Source organism: Paroedura picta, chromosome 5 (assembly GCF_049243985.1).
Source record: "Paroedura picta isolate Pp20150507F chromosome 5, Ppicta_v3.0, whole genome shotgun sequence".
Lineage (NCBI taxonomy): Eukaryota > Metazoa > Chordata > Lepidosauria > Squamata > Gekkonidae > Paroedura > Paroedura picta.
In genome coordinates, this window is record NC_135373.1 from 68,282,817 (window position 1) to 68,300,970 (window position 18,154).

The window sequence follows — 18,154 nt, forward strand, 5'->3', positions numbered from 1 at the left end:
TACTCATGCTGGATACAAACAAGACCCAGGGCATCCCGATCTCTTGTATTTAAATTTCCTGAGGAATGACAAGCACTGCATGTCTTGTTTAACCATAGACAATAATGGGCTAGAAAAAAAGCAGTGTACGACATGAGATGTGATAATTCCATAGTATTGCATTAATTATCTGGAGAGAAAATAAGTATTCTACTGAGGGATGCCAACTCTGTTTTTGGAAATTCCTGGAGATTTGGAGATGGAGCCTTGGGAGGCAGAATCTCAAGAAGGAAAGGATCCAAGGAAGATGGTAATGCCATACATCCCACCCTCCAAAGCTGCCATTTCCTAATCTTCTCTTGAGTGGTGACTGTACAACCCTATCTTATTTAATCAAGTACAGAATGAAATTACTAAGTATTTCACTGTAACATCTGCAACTAATTGTATTTTTTAGAATAGAAAATGGATCTGCATTCATCATGAAGTCATTTCAGTGTCTTTATTTAGTCAACCTCTGTTTTTTTAGCCCAAGTATGACAAAGAACGATAAAAACATGACCTATGAAAATTATACTAATAAAATTAGTCAGAGTGAGCTCATAAAAGAGCAAAGTGGTACTTCATCACAAGGAAATACATTAAGATTAGCTCCACTCTATCAAAATGATTAATGTAATATAGCAAATGAGAAGCAAATGCCACCATGGTCAGCAAGATGGCTTCTATTCAGCTCCTTTTAACCTTCTGGTACCTCAGAACTTGTTTGAATTAACATATATGGATTTTTCATACTTATCTCATAAATCCCTATCCAAAGACAAGTAGACAATTCAAAATTGTGAGGAGGACTTTTAAACTGTACTGTTGTTTGCCCTCTTTTCCAAGGGAAACAAACATCAAACTAGATATGAGTCCAAGCACTACAAATAGTGAAAATATTGCCATAAAGAAATAAAAGAAAAATAATTATTTAAAAGTAGTACATTTTGGAAAGCATAAGGTAGGCAGTAGTCTTGCTGGGCACTGTCAAGGTGTTTCCCAAGTATTTGCTATGGTTTGCTAATTTTCCATATTTGCACATTCTGGAACATCCATAATTGAGATTTGCAATACACAATGGTAAGCAGTGAACAAGAATGCAAAATGCTTGGAGGGAATGAAGTGATTATAATATAAATAAGAACATTTTATGCATTTATTTTTAAAATCTTTGGAGTCCTGCTCACAGCAGCTCATAAGGGTTTTTTTTTAAACACCATACAATAAAATAATAAAAAAACAATAGCCATATTCACAAAGCAGCATCTTATGCTTTTTGAAGAGTACTTTAAGTACTATAATCCACAGGACCCCTCAGGATGGGTCCCTGGCAGAACAAGATACATTTACCCTGCTTCATATCAGTGCATATCACTTTGCAAGCAGGAAACAAGCAGGAGTTTGTTTTTGAGATCATATTAATTATAATATTATATTTGTGCATTTTGACACTGATGTTTCTTACCATACTTTAGCAGATTGCTAGCACCTTGATGGTAGCAATTTGCATTGCAATGACTTCAATCCCCCCTTTTAAAGTTCTAGTGAAGTTCCACAGTCTACTAAGCCAGTAGGTTACAGAATATTATTATGAACCATTTTAATCTAATGTTTAGGGAAATGCTTGCTGCATGACAACCACACATTATTAAAGAAATGTGTTGTTTTGGCGAGCTCCTGAACCGTCAGTTCAATGGATATTTCAGTTACTCCTCTGGGCTGTTAGCATCTGGAATTTTTCCTTTGAACTTAATGTTTTGCTCAAAGTTGGAGAGGAAGTATATACAGCACTGAAAAACTGAAAACATGAATGAGATCAAGCTGCTGTGAGGCTGTTCTCCAAGACGATGCCACAAACCCAATTCTGTTCCGGCCCTTCATGCAAAGGTGGAGGTTACATATGTGTTGAGGGAATAATACTAATGAAAAACATACTTGACTCATTAGGCAACAGCAGGCATTTTCTTTTGTTCATATTTACAGTCTGCACCCAAATATGCCCTGAGCAGATCCAAAACAGAGCACTTTGATGTTTTTAATTTAACTAATATAAAGGAAAGCAGAAACCAGCCACAGTGGTGGTATATGAACAACCCAATTGTGCAGTATTAAGCCACATCTTTCATTTTCCCAGGTGGGAAAATTAATAAGTGGCTGGTGAGAGCACACATGCCTCTTCTGCAGCCTAAGTAAGCTTTAGCCCATCAGAGAAAAGAAAGCCTCTTGAACTGGACAGAATCATGTATTGGACATCTGAGGATTACATGGTATCCAAGATCTACAGCAATTGAATTCAATGGGCTTAGAAGGCAAGATATGCTTAGGACTACATCTTCTCTGAGCTATTGTCTAAACTAAATAGTTTATAAGAACATTAAGATACCTCATTAATTCTGTATAAACCATAATAGTTACAATAGATAGTTATAGTTGTATAGGAGGATTAGAGCAAAAGCTGTTACAAGAAGAGTCCTAAGGCTGTGTGTCTGAATTTGGGAAATACATGTAGATTCTAATTGTTTTACACATATGTTGTAAGCTGGACACTTGTGTGTCTGAATTTGGGAAATAGGGATGAAGTTTTAATTGTTTTAACATATATGCTTGTTATTTGGGTTATTGTATTTTTAATGGTTGTTTGTATATTGTGAGGGCCTTTGGCCAATGACAATAAATTTTACTGGTACTACACTACATTACACTGCAAAAAAAATCTATGTGAAGTAGAGCCTTGGGATGCAGTTAAATGGTCCTAATTTAAAGAAGGTATAATATTTACTACTCCCCAATCTTCTGGCACTGTGGCTGAATTCAGTGAAAAATTTCATATATGAGATAGTAATTGAGTCCTTGATAACAAGTATAGAGACAATTATAAGGAGCAACAAAGATAACCACAATGAAAACAAATAGCTAGGATCACAGTGTGGAACATGACTGAAAGTGGCTAAAACTGATTGTGAAGTATTGTTGATATTATTCACAATGATGGGATACAGAATTACTGAGAAGCATTATAAGAATGAGGAAATTTACACTCAGCAATATGAAGCAGAATTTCCCTTTCTTAGAACTGGGTCCTCAGATCATCATGCACTCCCATTTAAAAAGCTGATAGAAAGAAATAAGAAAAACAAATCTGACACAGTCTTTATTAATCACAACCCATAGCAGTAACTAAATGGACTCATTTTTTTTGGCACATTGGGACTTAAAATGAATGAAAAAATGTAATTACAATCAGGTTGGATCAAAGCACTCACTTTTGCTAAGTGAGGTGTTTTTCTCATTAGGGTTAGGAAAGTCTCCTGTTTGGGCGACAGACCTCCCATACTCTGCCTTCACTCAGCTGGATAACAAGAAAACAACAGCTGGAAAAATTTGGGGAGATCAGCAACACCTGACTCCATAACATCACTTCTACTGGTAAAAAGGGGGTTGAGAGCAGGCTGGGTCTTCATTGCACAGATCAGACCATCATTGCACAGATCAGACCATCCTGCTGCCATGAGAAAGGTCACTGAGAGGGTGGAGGCAGCAGCAAGGGTTCCATCTATGCAAAGCAGGCCACAGCCTCTTGAAGATCCTTTTGGTACTGCATAATTTAGATTAGATACATTTGTTTTGGTCAGTGACCAGTACAAATACAAAACAGTAAAACACAATATAAGATTGGTTAAAAATTCCAATATACTTCATATATACAATAGATCCATTGTTCATATAGATGAACAATGTAATAGATTCACTTGTTCATATTCAGTCAGGCACTTCTACTTTTAATTGCTAATCTGTGCAATTCATTAGGAATTATTCACTTTTAGCGTTTTGATAATTCCTCTTGAGCCAAGGGGAAAGGCAGGATATAAAAGTTTAAATAAACAAGTCTAATATAAATGTTTAGGACTTCAGTATTAGAGAGTAGAAACTTAACTGAAAACAAAACTCTGAAAACTATAAAGTTGACCTTTAATAAAGTACTTTAAAAATCCAGAATTCAATAACATATTTTTCTGTTTATTTACAAGCAATTTTGATTTTCATACAGGGTCCAACTCTAATGAACAAATCGTATCTACTGCATTCAACCAAGGATTTACAAAAATGTTAATCTTGCTGGAATTGTTTTACAGATGAGAAAGTTCTAACTGATCCAACTTTTTATCTGAAAGATTAAATTAAGAAAAATAAATGAATGAGTGACCTAGAATATCACATCTGACTTATTTTTCTGTTTACCTCATGTAATAAGGAGTATGTTCAGATGACATTATCCTGACTCCTTAAACATGACAAGCATACTTGAGTTGCATGTGTAATAAGCAGTTGATTGAATTCTGAACAGACTTGATTGAATTCTGTGCAGACTAATTTGAGATCTTCTAAAATAACATGTAAAGCAAGACTTAAAACATAACTATGAGCTAACATTTATGGCTATCTAGAACAAGCAGAATGGAATTTGATTCAAAGGGTATCAGAAAACAGTTTATCATTTATGCATAGAAATATTAACTCCTTTTAAGACTAACTCCATGAAGATACTGCTATTACCTGCCATTTATGAATAACACAATTAATGTTTCTTTGGTAGATCCTACGATGGTTGCGTAAGAAAAAAATGTTTTTATTTTCTAGATTCAGGTATATTGGACCTGGAAAACATTGATACTTCCTTATATTCCCAAATCCCTATAATAGCATAGTATTCAGATTTGGTAATATTTGAGAATCCTGTTTTTTTTTTTGGGGGGGGGGTCCATTAAAGTCACTGGCAAATATCTCCTAGGGTATATTCAGTGGTCTGACATGACAGGTTTAGGTAGTTGCATCACATTTGCAAAGTATCTGTTGGAGCCTCTCCTCAAAAGAACCCCCAAGTTTCAAAAAGATTGGCCCAGGAAGTCCAATTCTATGGGGACCCAAAGTAGATGCCCCCATCCTATATTATTTCCCATGGAGGGGAATAGCTGAGCAATACAAACCCAGCAGAATGTGCCAGAAAATGTCTGCAGTGGAGAGTGGAGTGTATGTGTGTCTTTGTGTGTGCGTGTGTGTGTGTGGGGGGGGCATTTTGCCAGACCAGAAGCAGAACCAGTGCCATTAGCCCAGGAGAGCCAGTGCTGCTGTGGCAGTGTCAAGACCCAACAATGACTAAGGTCACTGAAATAGAAACAAGGGGAGGGGGGAGTTCTGCAAGGACAGCAAAACCCATGTCAACTTCCAGGTGCCCAGCAGCAGAACCCACTGCCATTGTGGCAAATGCCAGCTCAACAGGGCTGATGTTGAGCACAGAATCACAATCTGAGCAAGGGGGAGGTGGGTGGTGAGGGCAGCAGAACAAGTGCAGTAAGTATTCAGCAGCACAACCCCATGCCAATGTGGCAGCCATGGAAACCCAAGAGCACTAACCAATATCACACCAGAGAATCCCAGCAGATTTTTTTTTAAGTAAGGGAAGTCAAAGCCCAGCAGAATACTCAAAGGTGTAGAGTGGGCAGGCACTTTTGCTAGCCCAGCTGAACCAAGGCCAGTACAATATACAGAAGTAACATTTTGCTTTCTTCCAAATCCAAGGTCAAACCCAGAGAAACTTTACACATCATTTCTCCAGGGAAGGCCTTAGAAAGTGAAAGGGAAGAGGTTGTGTTCATCCTGATCCTCCTTTCTTGGCAGGAGTACACCAACCATCACTCCCTCAGTGGAGGAGCCTTAGTCTAGGTGCTGGAGCTGCCCTTCATCACAGGCTCCCCCTTTCCAGCCCCCCACCCCTGCAAAGAAGAATGTTTCACAGCAAATTAACTTCATTATTTATGGGTTCTCCTGGTTTCTGTTTGGCATACAGGTCACACTCTCCCACTCTACTCTTTCATCTCCATCAAGATGAAGAACTGTTTTTGTGCTGCTGTTTTAATTTCAGCATACAATCTTGGCTTGGGGGGGGGGGTCGGTGACATTATGAGTGAACTTGTGAGCATACCACCTTCAACATTACACTGTACTGCTCTCCTTCCAGAGTTCTGTAGAGGTATTTTGGTACAGGTGGATTCAGAAGGGCAGTGGGGACATTGCCATTTCTGTGCCAGCCCAACAGGTTAATGGCCCTGTTACTTCTTTTGAATCTCATTTTAATTTTGGGAAGAGCATTTCACCCCAGCCCAGATTGAGAGAGGAGGCAGACACCTGCGAAGTCCACTGGGCAGCCAAATAGTGATAAGCTGAAAGACCAACTGGTCATCAGTCTGGGGGTGCAGGCAGGAGCAGGGTATCCAGGCCCCCCTTTTCCTCAGGCCACGCCAATGTGCCCCTTGTGGCCTGAATGCCCTAAACACACTGGGATAGGCTGTATCTTCAGCAAATGAACTCATCAGCCTGCTCTGCAATCTGGCCCTTGATGTGCAGGATCAGAAATATGCTGGGAGAAGGAGGGATAAAAAGGTAAAGGTATCCCCTGTGCAAGCACCGGGTCATGTCTGACCCTTGGGGTGACGCCCTCTAGTGTTTTCATGGCAGACTCAATACGGGGTTGGTTTGCTAGTGCCTTCCCCAGAAGGAGGGATATCAATGTAATAATAATGTCAAACATCATTTTGAAAAGAAACATTACAGACTCTATCAGAAATGAACAAAAAGATAATTCAGCATGAACCTCTCCTGTCTTACTGAAATAAATCAATGATTTATGCATGAGGACATCATATACAATTTGTCTCCCTGAGTCTTATACTGGAAAAGTCCTCAGCAGTTTGGCCCTTTACTACTAGATACTTCTGGATCAGCCATTCTATCAAGCCATTCCATTCATGCTGTACATGGTTACCATGATCTTTGGTAGAAGATCATTTTCCTTCAAAGACTATAAGCCTTCTCAAGTGCTTCCATCTTAAGATTAATGGAAAAAGCATTTCCTCCCAATCGTGTGTAGGTGTGTGGCTGCCCAAGACTACCATCTGGCCAATTTGCAGAACCACTTCTGCATAACTATGTCTCTGTCTCAATATTGTATTTGGTTAACAAAGATGCTCCATGTGTTGTAGATTGTGATCCAAACAGATAAAATATCTTGCAACAACACTTTTAAAAAAGTCTAATTGCCTTTATTAAGAAAAAGAAATCAAACCTAGGTAAAATTTTGGTAGAATTCCAAGAAATCACTCATTGTACTGCCATATTTAGTTAGTCCTAACTAACTAGTGCCATTGCATTGTGCAGCCAGTCAAAAGAGGTGCCTATATTAGGATCTTGCTATAATGTTAGTGCTTTTCTCTTCTTGGTAAAGGGAACCAACAACATTTATAAGCCAAACAGCTTGAGTAAACCAATCCATCATATTTCACAAGCTGCTTTCACTGTATTTTCACTTCATATTGTAATAGGGATGCTCAGAGACATGCTAGATCACCTCATGTTTTGATTGCCAATTTTGAGCTAGGAGCCAGTTATTATTAAACAATTGAACAATTTGTGAGCAGCTCAGCTGCCTATGGTCCTGTATTCAAAAGTACAATGCAGGGCTATGGCAGCATTTTATACACGCAGATACTTACACAGTTGGATGGAAGTCCTGCTCCCTGCTCCCACACAGACTGATAATCTCTTGAGGATGCCAGACACTGGTTGGGACCCGGTGACCTGCCTCATCACCAGACTACAGAGATCAATTTCTCTAGAGAAAATGCCTTGGGAGTGCCTTGGGAGTATACTGTATGGTATTATACCCCTCTGAAGTCCCTGTCCTTCCCAGGCTCCATTTCCAAATCTCCTGGAGTTTCCCAACCTGGATCTGGCATCTGCACCCCCTCATCTCTTGCCAGTGAGCAGTGAGGACCTGACATGCCTCTCAGCAGAGAAGTGGGAAGCCATATTAATCCACCCTGCAGATATGGAACCTCTAGGTACTTCAGACCTAACACTGAGTCTGCCCTCAACTCTCTACAGAAACCAGTATGGATCTTATATCCTATGTACAGACACAAACAATGCAAAGTACGTGAATTGGCTGCTCATCAGTGGAGAGCCAATAGGTGAACACTGCATGGATTTGTCTCTGTACAATGCTATGCTTTGCCAATCAAATGGGATGCTGAAAGTGAGGCTGTAATGAACAAGCGTAATATTCTATGTAAGATAAGATTCCCATAGCCTGACAGAAAAGCAGCTATATTTCAAAGAAAAAAAAACTCACAAGGATTGAGATGTAACTAGCCCAATAAGTCACCAAGGCAATTGTTGCAGATTTTCAGTGCTGCACTCTTCTCGCTTTCTCTCCTGTGGAAACTGATTGATTTCTCTAGGAAGACCCACAGCCCACACGAGGGAAAGCTTTTCCATATGGCAAATGCCTGCTTCTAGCAGGATAAAATTCAGTGTCATTGGAACAAGAATAAAATTTAGCTCCCCAAAAGAAAAATGTGCTGGTTAATTGATTTAAAGCAAAATTTCTCCCTGCTGACTAAAGCGGCTTCAACCTAAATCCTAATTTCAATTTGTAGGAAGCAGACTAGAGGGGAATACTAAATCATTTCTTGCATGAAGTGTTAGAAAGTTGCTTATTGTTAAGCAACTTTTCAGCTTCTTTAAAAGGTTCTTCCCCTACCAGTGGCTGGTCTTCTTGCACATCCTTGTATTATTATTTATTCTTCTTTGGAAAGCACCATGGAACAGTATCTTCTGCCTGATTTGCACAGCTGAGCATTTTACAACAGATTTGGTTTCCCTTTTACAATTATAAAAGTCACCAATGCAATGACCAAGGAAGTGATATTTTATTGAGGTCATTAAATGATTTTTTGCTTGTGATGCACTTGAGTCCATTTTTATATGCCATTTAAAAATATGCCTTTGCTGACTAAAGTCATACTGAGGATCTTGTGACTTGCATGCAGGTCGCATTCCCTGTCTGTGTGTTCCATCTTCTGTGAAAATCACTCCCTGCTGCTTTGGAGCACAGTGGGGCTTTTGACAGTTTGTTAAAAGTCATTTGGAATGTAGTTATGTTGGGTGGGGTGAGGGAATCCTCTCATTTGCAATGGGAAACCCAATGTCTCTGCCCTGAATACATTTGGCTGGAAGCAGGTTGCATTGATTTAGGTGGAACTTGCTCCCAAGGAAGTGTGATTAGGGTTCTCCCACCCCAGTGTTGTTTGGGAAGCAGAATCATAGAGGCTGAAAGAAGTTAGATCTCCTGCTTGATTGGATTCATTTCTCATGTAATTGGTTGACAACCCAGCATTAGTAGGATTGGGATTTCTCCCTCCCCCTCCCCTTTTTAGTATTCTAGACACATCCATGTAGGAAGTTCCCTTCCACCCTTTGTCATCCTTTTTACTGCTCTCTTATTTCATGACCTCTCTGCTAATCCTGCTATTGTTCCTATTAGCAAGTTTAAGCAGGCAGACTTCAAACAGACTAGCGGTGGGTCACAAGGTTTAATGGGCACCCAGATAATCATCTAAATTACATTTCTCGGCCTGATGGACCAGACAGGCTTACAGAGTAACTTTACCAGCTTTCACTGTTAATCAGCGTGGAATGTGTGTCTCAGTGTGCTTCTGCCTTCGCCTGCCTCCCAGAGGGGCAGAGCCACAAGTGACTGATTAGCAAAGGCAGCTGCATTCACTCTCTTCTCTCCTGAAATTCAGTCAGGAAGCCCAAACGACATGAAAAGCAAAAGGCAAAAGGCGACCACAGCTCAAACGCTGAGCGTTCCCTTCCCATCACTGAGAAATTATCCACTCCTGGCTCAAAGAGGACTATACTCAGCAAAAGCAGTTGTTGCCAGTTTTCAGGATCTGTTAACACTTAGGAACTTGCCTACTGAGGGATCCTCTTTCATGTTTATTGTGCATATCATCAAGCAGAAAGTGCAGTGGCTACTCCACATTGTCTATTGAATCCAAGAGCTATCGCTTGGGACAGACTCAAAAGGTTTCAGTGACTGCATATTGTAATTAATAGATGCGGCTTTTATTTCGCGAGAAAAAGACAGAGCCAAAAAGGGTGGGATGAGTGGAGTTAAGACACACAAACTATCCTGTTTGTTTCTTCGCAATCACTTCTTAAAATGTTAAGTAAAACTAAGAAACCCGAGTGATATTGAATACCAATAGTCCAAATCTCTAATCACAGATTTTGTTACTAGTTCTCTTATACTTTAGCAATGTGTTGACATGATGCCTCCCAAATTAGTAATAACTTGGAATGCAGATAGAAGCAATGAAATCTGCACAGTGGAGCTTTCCCCCTCATCTTCTCTTGGACTTTCATTTACTTATATCTGAAACAAATCATTTTGCTCTTTTTATGATATTGTTAATACTAGAATAAGCTCCCCATCATGACGTCCAGATCATTACTTCCCTCTCTACCATTTCCCAACCCTTTCTCATTTATTATGATAACTTGATTTGTTTTCATCTTGCAATTTTCATCCAGTACTATACTAATTTTATTGTGGGGTTAGTTTTATACTTTGTATAATGCTCTGTTGTTCAAGAACAGAAAGCATAGTGCACAAGATCTGGCATGGCATAGTGGATGGAGTGTTGGATTAAGATCCTGGGAATCTTAGGTTTGAAGCCCTCCTTCTGCCATGGAAGCGTGCTGGTCGACCTTGGGCTAACACAGGCTCTCATTATGGACTACTTCACAGGGTGGTTTTGTACGAATAACAGAGGAAGGGAAAGTGATATTCTAAGCCGGTGATCCCCAACCACCGGGCCGTGGCCCAGTGCCGGGCTGTGAAGGCCCTGGCACTGGGCTGTGGCTCCCTCTCCCCCCCCCCCACAGTAAGAAGCTTCCCAGGCCTCAAGCAAATCGGTCGCAAAAGCGGCCGATTAGCTTGCGGCCCGGCAAGCTTCTTTTTGTGGGGGGGGGGGGGAGAGGGAAGCAGGGCTGCGCATGCACATTTGCGCCATTGCACATTCAAGGTCACGCATGTGCAGCATGTGCGGCCGGGCGATCACCTTCCCCATTGCAAGCGGTCTGCAGCCTTAAAAAGATTGCAGACCACTGTTCTATTTTGAGTTCCAGCTGGGGAGAAAAGAGGGATATAATTAAATACAAATGCATGTAAAACATGTAGAAATACCCATGCTAACTTTCCGTGTTAAAGATAGCTACTTATCCCAAACCAAGGACGTTTAAAAAGCAACATGGAAGCCTAAGGCATGTTTTGCATATGGGCAACGGTTTGTTTATTTATTTATTTGTTTATTTATTTATTTATTTAGATTTTTATACTGCTCTTCCATATGGCTCTGGGTGGTTTACATAGAATATCATAGGGTAATTACATCATCAATTAGGTCAAAGATTACATTTTTAAAATTAGTTTGATTTGATTTTCTTAGGGTGTCACTAAAGCTCTATTACTACAAGCACAAAAAGAAGCATTAGGACATTTTCATGGGGAAAGGACAGTTATAGGATGAAAGGTACTGAATACAACCAAGTATCCCAGCATGGTAGGATAATGAAGAATGAGATCATAGCTCATTATATGCATCTCGCCCTACAATAAGAATGAATGAGGAAAGGCTAAAAGCTACACAAAAAGGAGCTTTAAAAGAATTTAAAATTAACTAAAGTGCACTGGTACAGATTTAAAGAATCCTCAGATTTCTGGTTATTATATAGAAGACTATGGCGGTGCTATTTCATTGATTTATGAGCAATTAAAACAATTCTCAAATATGTAGTCTGAAGTATACTGTAATATAACACAGCAAAAATGACAGTGCTCCATGAATAAATCTACCTTGCAAATCAAGTTGTCTCTTTTTATAAACATTTCAGTGAATGAATGCTGAAAGGGAAATATGTCCTGGGATATTTCAATTTGCTTGTTTCTTATCTCTCCCTATCCTTCTACACATACACACACACAAACAATTTATACTGTTCTGTGAACCAAGATGCTCTCTGTCTGGAGGCAAGATACTGTATCATTCTGGCTGTTTGGCCTATAACAGACTGAATTATCTGGTCAGAATCAGAAGAACTATATTCCATACAGTTCTGTACATCTATTCCATAATAAATTGAATATAACCTATAACAGATTGAAGTATCTTTAAACTGCTCCTGCGGAGTGGTAGTAATAAAGGAGTAAGGGTTAAAGGAGAAGAGATGGGGTGGGCTCTGTCCGGGATAATAATTCGGAGGGTCCAATCAGGAGCCATGAAGTCTTCGACGCGGCATCCCTTCTCCTTTCCCACCCCGGGTCCCTTACTCCTCTGCCACATGGAGCCTTCTGCTGGGCCCAGAAGCAGTCTTGCCACATCCTGTATGCGCCAAGACTGCCCTGGGCCCAGAAAAAGGCCACCTGTCACTGCTGCCTGGAGCCTTCTGCCAGGCCCAGAAATGGTCTCGCCACATCCTGGATGCGCTGAGACTGCCCTAGGCCCAGCAGGAGGCCACGCCACCCGCTGCCACTGCCTGGAGCCTTCTGCCGGACTTGCGGCAGCCTTGCCATGTCCTGGACGCTGCAATGCTGCCCCTGGGCCCGGTAGAAGGCCGCGCTGACTGCCGCCCCCACCATCCTCGCTCACCTCCACCGCGCTTACCAGCCTTCACCCACCCACCCATACCCTTCCCCACCTTCCCCACCCATCACTACTGTCCACTCCCCTCACGGCACCTTACCCCCCTCTTCCTCTCACCCCTGCCCCATCCCCTTTCATGCCACCTACCTGACTCCCTTCCTTCCTTCCTTCCTTCCTTCCTTCCTTCCTTCCTTCCTTCCTTCCTTCCTTCCTTCCTCCCTTCCTTACTCCCTCCCTGTTTCTCTCCCTCTTCTTTTGGCTCTTTCTCTCTTCCTCCCTTTATTTCTGTCTTTCTCTCTGTCTTTCTTTCTCCCTTTCCTCCTTCCTTCTGCCCATCCATCCACCCATCCAACCCGCTAGCGCTGCTGTATTTTGGCTACAGCGGGCTTAATATCTAATCTTTAATAAAGTCATATGTCCATCTATAAATCCTATATATACACATATGAAAACACATTTATGTGATAGAGAAGAACCATTTTAGAAAGGCCCACTTTGTTTCAGTATTGTCTTGAATTTATGAATGCCATAACAGAATGAGATTCCATCCCAGCAGAGGGATTTAACTTCTTCAGGAAATGGTACAATTCCACTGCCTTATTCTCTTTTTGAATACCACATTATTACAACAACAGTGGAGAGCCCTAATGGATCATAACACAGATCCATCTAATTTAGAAGACTGGTTTCAGCAACCAGATGCATTTCAGACAACACACAAGTTGAACATGAAGATTATAGATGTCTCCAAAATAAAACGTGAGTCCAGCACTGACACACCTACTCACACAAGGCAGTCGCTGCTCAACCGTGGCTTCAAAGAATCTTGAATCAATGAAGTATAGGCAACTCATATGATACAGGAATCCTGTGGTACAAGTTTTCGTTATAGTATGCTCTCAGGAACAAGAGCACAGGACCAATTCTCTCACTCATGCTATTTAATATATATTTATATATTTATATATGAGGCTCCTGAATGGGATTGTCTGGAGTTTGAGATTAGATCACACTCAGCTCTATATTTCATCATCCAAGCTCTATGTTTGATCATCCTATTATTTCACTGACAAATCACCCGGAACTTCCCTCTTCTGTTCATAGTTGTAACAACGGTTAGCTGCTATCGTAATAACAGTTACAGTGTAGGTTTGAGACCTACACTGAAAGGGGGTAGGATTAGAAGTAGGGAGAGAGGAATGGAGGCAGACTATGAAAAGAAGAGAGCAAAATTAAGGTGAAGAACTGTAAGAAGAGCATAGAAAAAAGAAATATACATCTACAAAACTGCAGGCTTACAATCTACTTCAAAGTGTCTGATCTGATGTCTTGCCTGATGGTGGGGTGAACTAATCATGCCTTTTCCTTGCCAAGCTGACTCCAAGGTGCAAAAAAAGGATGAGCAGCAGTGCTTGCACATAGCAGGGTTCCAAGTCCCTATGTAATTCTTTTGCCCTGTCATCCAAGGGAGGAGTAGTAGGAGGAAAATGACAAACCAATTTAGAGGGGTGGGGAAAAGAATAAGGTTCTCATGAAAGGGATCAGCATTTTACCGTTACATTAATTTATGCTGCCTTTCAAATTATAATGCATCTTAGTTTTTATTTTTACATTACCGAAGAATATAGTTAATCTCAGCTTCTCAAAAAAGGAACCATTCTTTATGCACTGAGAACAAATGACATATTCTCATTTTTGAATATGTGAAGAGGAAAACAATATGATAGTTAACATGGATCCTTCCCATATGTTACCACATTTTGTTTGTCCTGTATTCAGCTTTTACAGAATTATTTGGAATGCTAGAGATATTGGTTCTAAGTTTGTCATTGCAATTGTACTTCCTTGCCATCCTGACTCAGGAAGGCACCTTTTAAATGTATCCCTTTCAGTCTCAAACAGAATAAATATAAAGCTTACAACCTCTTAATTTACAGGAAATGCAGTACAGCAAAATAGTATAATGGAAACCCAAGCCTCTTAACATGCCATCAGGGCTCAAGAGTTTATCCCTTGACTAATTTGGTTTTAATGAGGATATTATGGGCACCATAAAAAGAGAAAGAGAGAGAAAACAACAATAATTTGGGACTCAGAAGGGCTGCAAGGCTTTAGAGTTACACACTCCTTTACTGAAAAGCCTTGAACTTAATCCAGGATTACTCAAATGCATAAGAATTGTTGGCAGACTGGAAACAACATCCTTGGCTCTTTCTTTGTATTGTAACCTTCATCGGGGTATCAGCTTGCAGTGAAACTTGAATATCCTAACGGGATTAGACATGAAAGAAAAAAGGCTCTGGATTAGACTTTCAACTTGAAGCCCCACTGTGAGAAAGACCAAGCCACTGTCTTTGACCTTTTCCTTCCGATGCATGCGTCCAGTTGAGCCTAGTCAAGTGTCTAGAGGAGGGCCTATTGCTTTGCTTTATCCTTTGCTCCTTGAACAGGTGTCTGGTTACCAAAGAGAATAAGCAGGGAAGCCTCTGATCTCTGGCACAGGCAAACTCAGCTGACACAAGTAATGTACTCTAATACCTCAAATATTGTTACTACAGTATACAAAATTTTATTTTGTGACCAGGTAGTTACCAGCTATAAACTCTGGTCCAAAGCAAAAGTCAAAACCTTTTTGCAAAGCTTTTTCCCCCTTTACATGGAATATTGATCTCTGGAGTAGTGTGCCTTCATTACAATTAATACGAAATCTGGCTGAATCCCAAAGCTTTGGATTGCATGGTGGAATTTTCACCCCTGTGTCATGCTGGAAGCTACTTGTAAAGACTTTCAAAGCTACATGCACACAAAACAGTTTTTGAAGAAGCACAAAGCTAGTGTGGAAACATTTAAGCTGTTCTGTAAAACCAAGCCATTTTGTTTGAAGGATGAAGATGTGATAGATGATTACATGGAAAGAATAGAGGAGACTGTGAATTGCACTTAGACAGTCATGATCCAGTCAGTCTAACCTGCCTCTAAGGGTTGTTTAAAAGGTACAAACCATGCAGATCACCTTCAGTTCCCATGAAGATTGATGGAAATGGAATGAACAAATAAAAACAATATTTTGGACACAGGGTTATCAAACTCAAAGTGGGGACAGGAGATCTCCTGGATTTATAACTCAGCATCAGACAACAGAGATAAGTTCTCCTGAAGGAAATGGCATATTTGCAGGGCAGATTCCATAGTATACAATAAAGTTTAGGAGAAACAGAAGTCCTTGATTGACATACTATTCCTGCTGAGCTCCTGTCCCTCCCCAAACTCCATTGTCCCCAGGCACCGATCCAAGGTGTAAACTGCATGGAGCTTTTATTCCAACCCCAGGTCGATTGAGTCCCTGCCGTCTACACAGAATGTGATTTCCGTTTTGATTTTGGCTGATTTAAATTTTACTTCTGCAGCAAAAACTGATCCAGAGTGAACCTACTTTTATTGTGCGATATCTTAGAGTGCTTTTAATGCTCAATATTTCAAGATTCGGATTAGAGAAAACAGGCTGTTTTGAACCTCCATGGTAGAGATGCCCTGATTGGCCAAAGGTGGCCATGTGACAAGCTTGCCTTAAAGGAGAAGCCCCTAATTTCTCTCAACTTCTGTCAGTCTTGGATTTTTTCTCACTCCTCTGCCTTCTTCAATCCTCTCTCTCCCCCCCCCTCCAAGAAAAGAAAGAGGTTCCCTGTTTGGCTCTCCTCCCCCCTCCCTTCAAGAAAAGAAAGAAAGAGGCTTGGTTCCCCCCCCCCTTCTGAACTACCCTAACCACGTGCAGAACACTTTCCTGTTTCAATGGGGGGGGGAGAGGGAGACCCGAGTTCAATTCTATCTGAATTCAACAGGATTGACAATGGAATAAACAAAGTAAGTGCAGACTCTGCCCAAGATTTCCAGGGATTTCCCGTGAAGATGTTGCTTGTTCTAGCTGAAAGTTCCCAGTGTATTGACAAGTTCTTACTTTTTACCACTTGTCTTAAACATTTTCCTAAATTAGAATGTTAGTGAAACAATTTGCTTTGACAGTAAACTGTATTCTAAAAGCCTCTTATACAATTCAAACATTCTAGAAAGCTAGATTGGTCCCTGCAGAGAGTTTTTGTAGTGAGGGTTAACTCAGCCACCTGCAGTTAGCTATATGAATATGGATGGTGTGAAGTTTGTACTCATGTCCTGAAGAAGGATATCAAAATAAGGGGAGCAGGGACTGGAAAAAGGAAAAACGCAGCAGAAGAGACTGGTAAAAAATAACAAACTTTTTAAAAATGTAGTAGTGGCATAGACAGAAAATATTATTTTAAAAAAAACCAAAAGTACCTGAACAAAACCACACATCATGAAGTCATCAAACAGTGGCAAACTTGGACGGTCTTCCCGATAAATGATGATTTTATAGATGTTCACAACCTCATGCAGTGAATGAGACACTCCTGTTATCAGAATATTGACTCTGTTTATTCCTAGTCCAAGAGGGTAATTTGCGTCACTATTAGAGAAATGAGACAATAACAACAAAAGTAAAGAACGGCAATTTTGATATCTCTCAGACATTTAGGGTTAGCCCAACTCATATTTTCAGAAACATGTTTTTAGTTAAACCTAAAATATAGTAGGCATACTCATACATATTTGGTACAGATACTCCATAAGGAGTATTAAAAACTTTGTAAGTCTTTTCTTCCTAACCTGTGCTGCTCCATATTTTTATGCATTTAAATTTTTAAAAATGTAGTCATCTTCTCTCTCAAATACGGTCTCCAAGGCAATAAATATCAAACATTAAAACAGTTGGACATTAAAGAAATATCAATAAATTATAAATATATTTATAATCTTTAACCGCTCCTGCAGAGTGGATTAAATAATACAGAAAGGGCCCTGAGGGTGGGTCCTGTCTGGGATGAGGAAGGATGCCCATTGCCCCCTTCCCCTGGACTGACAAGCAGAGGGCCCAATCGGGCGTCCGCTTGTCAGTCCAGCTCAAAACCGCCAATCAGCAGCCGCTTGCAGCATGGCTCCTGATTGGCTGTTTGGCCCGGCAAAGACCAATCAGGAGGGGTGAAGCGCCTCCCGACCCGCCCCATCCCCCACGAGGGCAAACCTTCCCCATTGCTCTGCTGGCCGCCGAGAGGGAAGGTAGGCCTGCGGCTCCCCGTCCTTTCACCTGACTGGTGGAAGAAAAAAGCTTCTGCAGCCTTTTTGCAGAAGCTTTTTGCAGAAGTTTTTTGCCATGGGGGGGAAGCAAAAGCAATTCTGCGGGCCCGGGGACGGTGCTGGTCAGCTCTGGGAGCCGACCAGTACCGTCCCCAGGCCCGCAGAAGCCTTTATCAGAGGGGGGAGGAAAGCGGCTTCTGCGGGCCCGAGGACGGTGCTGGTTGGCTCGCAGACAAGTGGTTGGCTCTGCTTGTCAGTCCAGCTCAAAACCGCCAATCAGCAGCCGCTTACAGCACGGCTCCTGATTGGCTGTTTGGCTGACCAGCGCCGTCCCCGGGCCCGCAGAAGCCTTTGCTGGAGGGGGGTGGAAAACGGCATCTGCGGGCTCTGGGAGCCGACCAGCACTGTCCCCAGGCCCACAGAAGCCTTTGCTGGAGGGG

The 18,154-nt window shown here is 41.1% G+C and overlaps 1 protein-coding gene across 6 annotated transcripts in view; it reads right to left on the reverse strand.

Annotated features, from left to right (window-relative positions):
• Nucleotides 1-18,154, reverse strand: part of CPED1 (cadherin like and PC-esterase domain containing 1) — a 126,968-nt gene that overhangs the window by 30,007 nt on the left and 78,807 nt on the right. For all 6 annotated transcript variants that reach the window (XR_013231138.1, XM_077338396.1, XM_077338395.1 and 3 more), the window contains one exon: nt 16,878-17,046. Coding sequence is in view for 5 of the 6 variants with exons in the window: in XM_077338396.1 (XP_077194511.1) it covers nt 16,878-17,046 (169 nt within the window). In the remaining variant the exon portion in view is untranslated. The remainder of the gene's footprint in view (nt 1-16,877; nt 17,047-18,154) is intronic.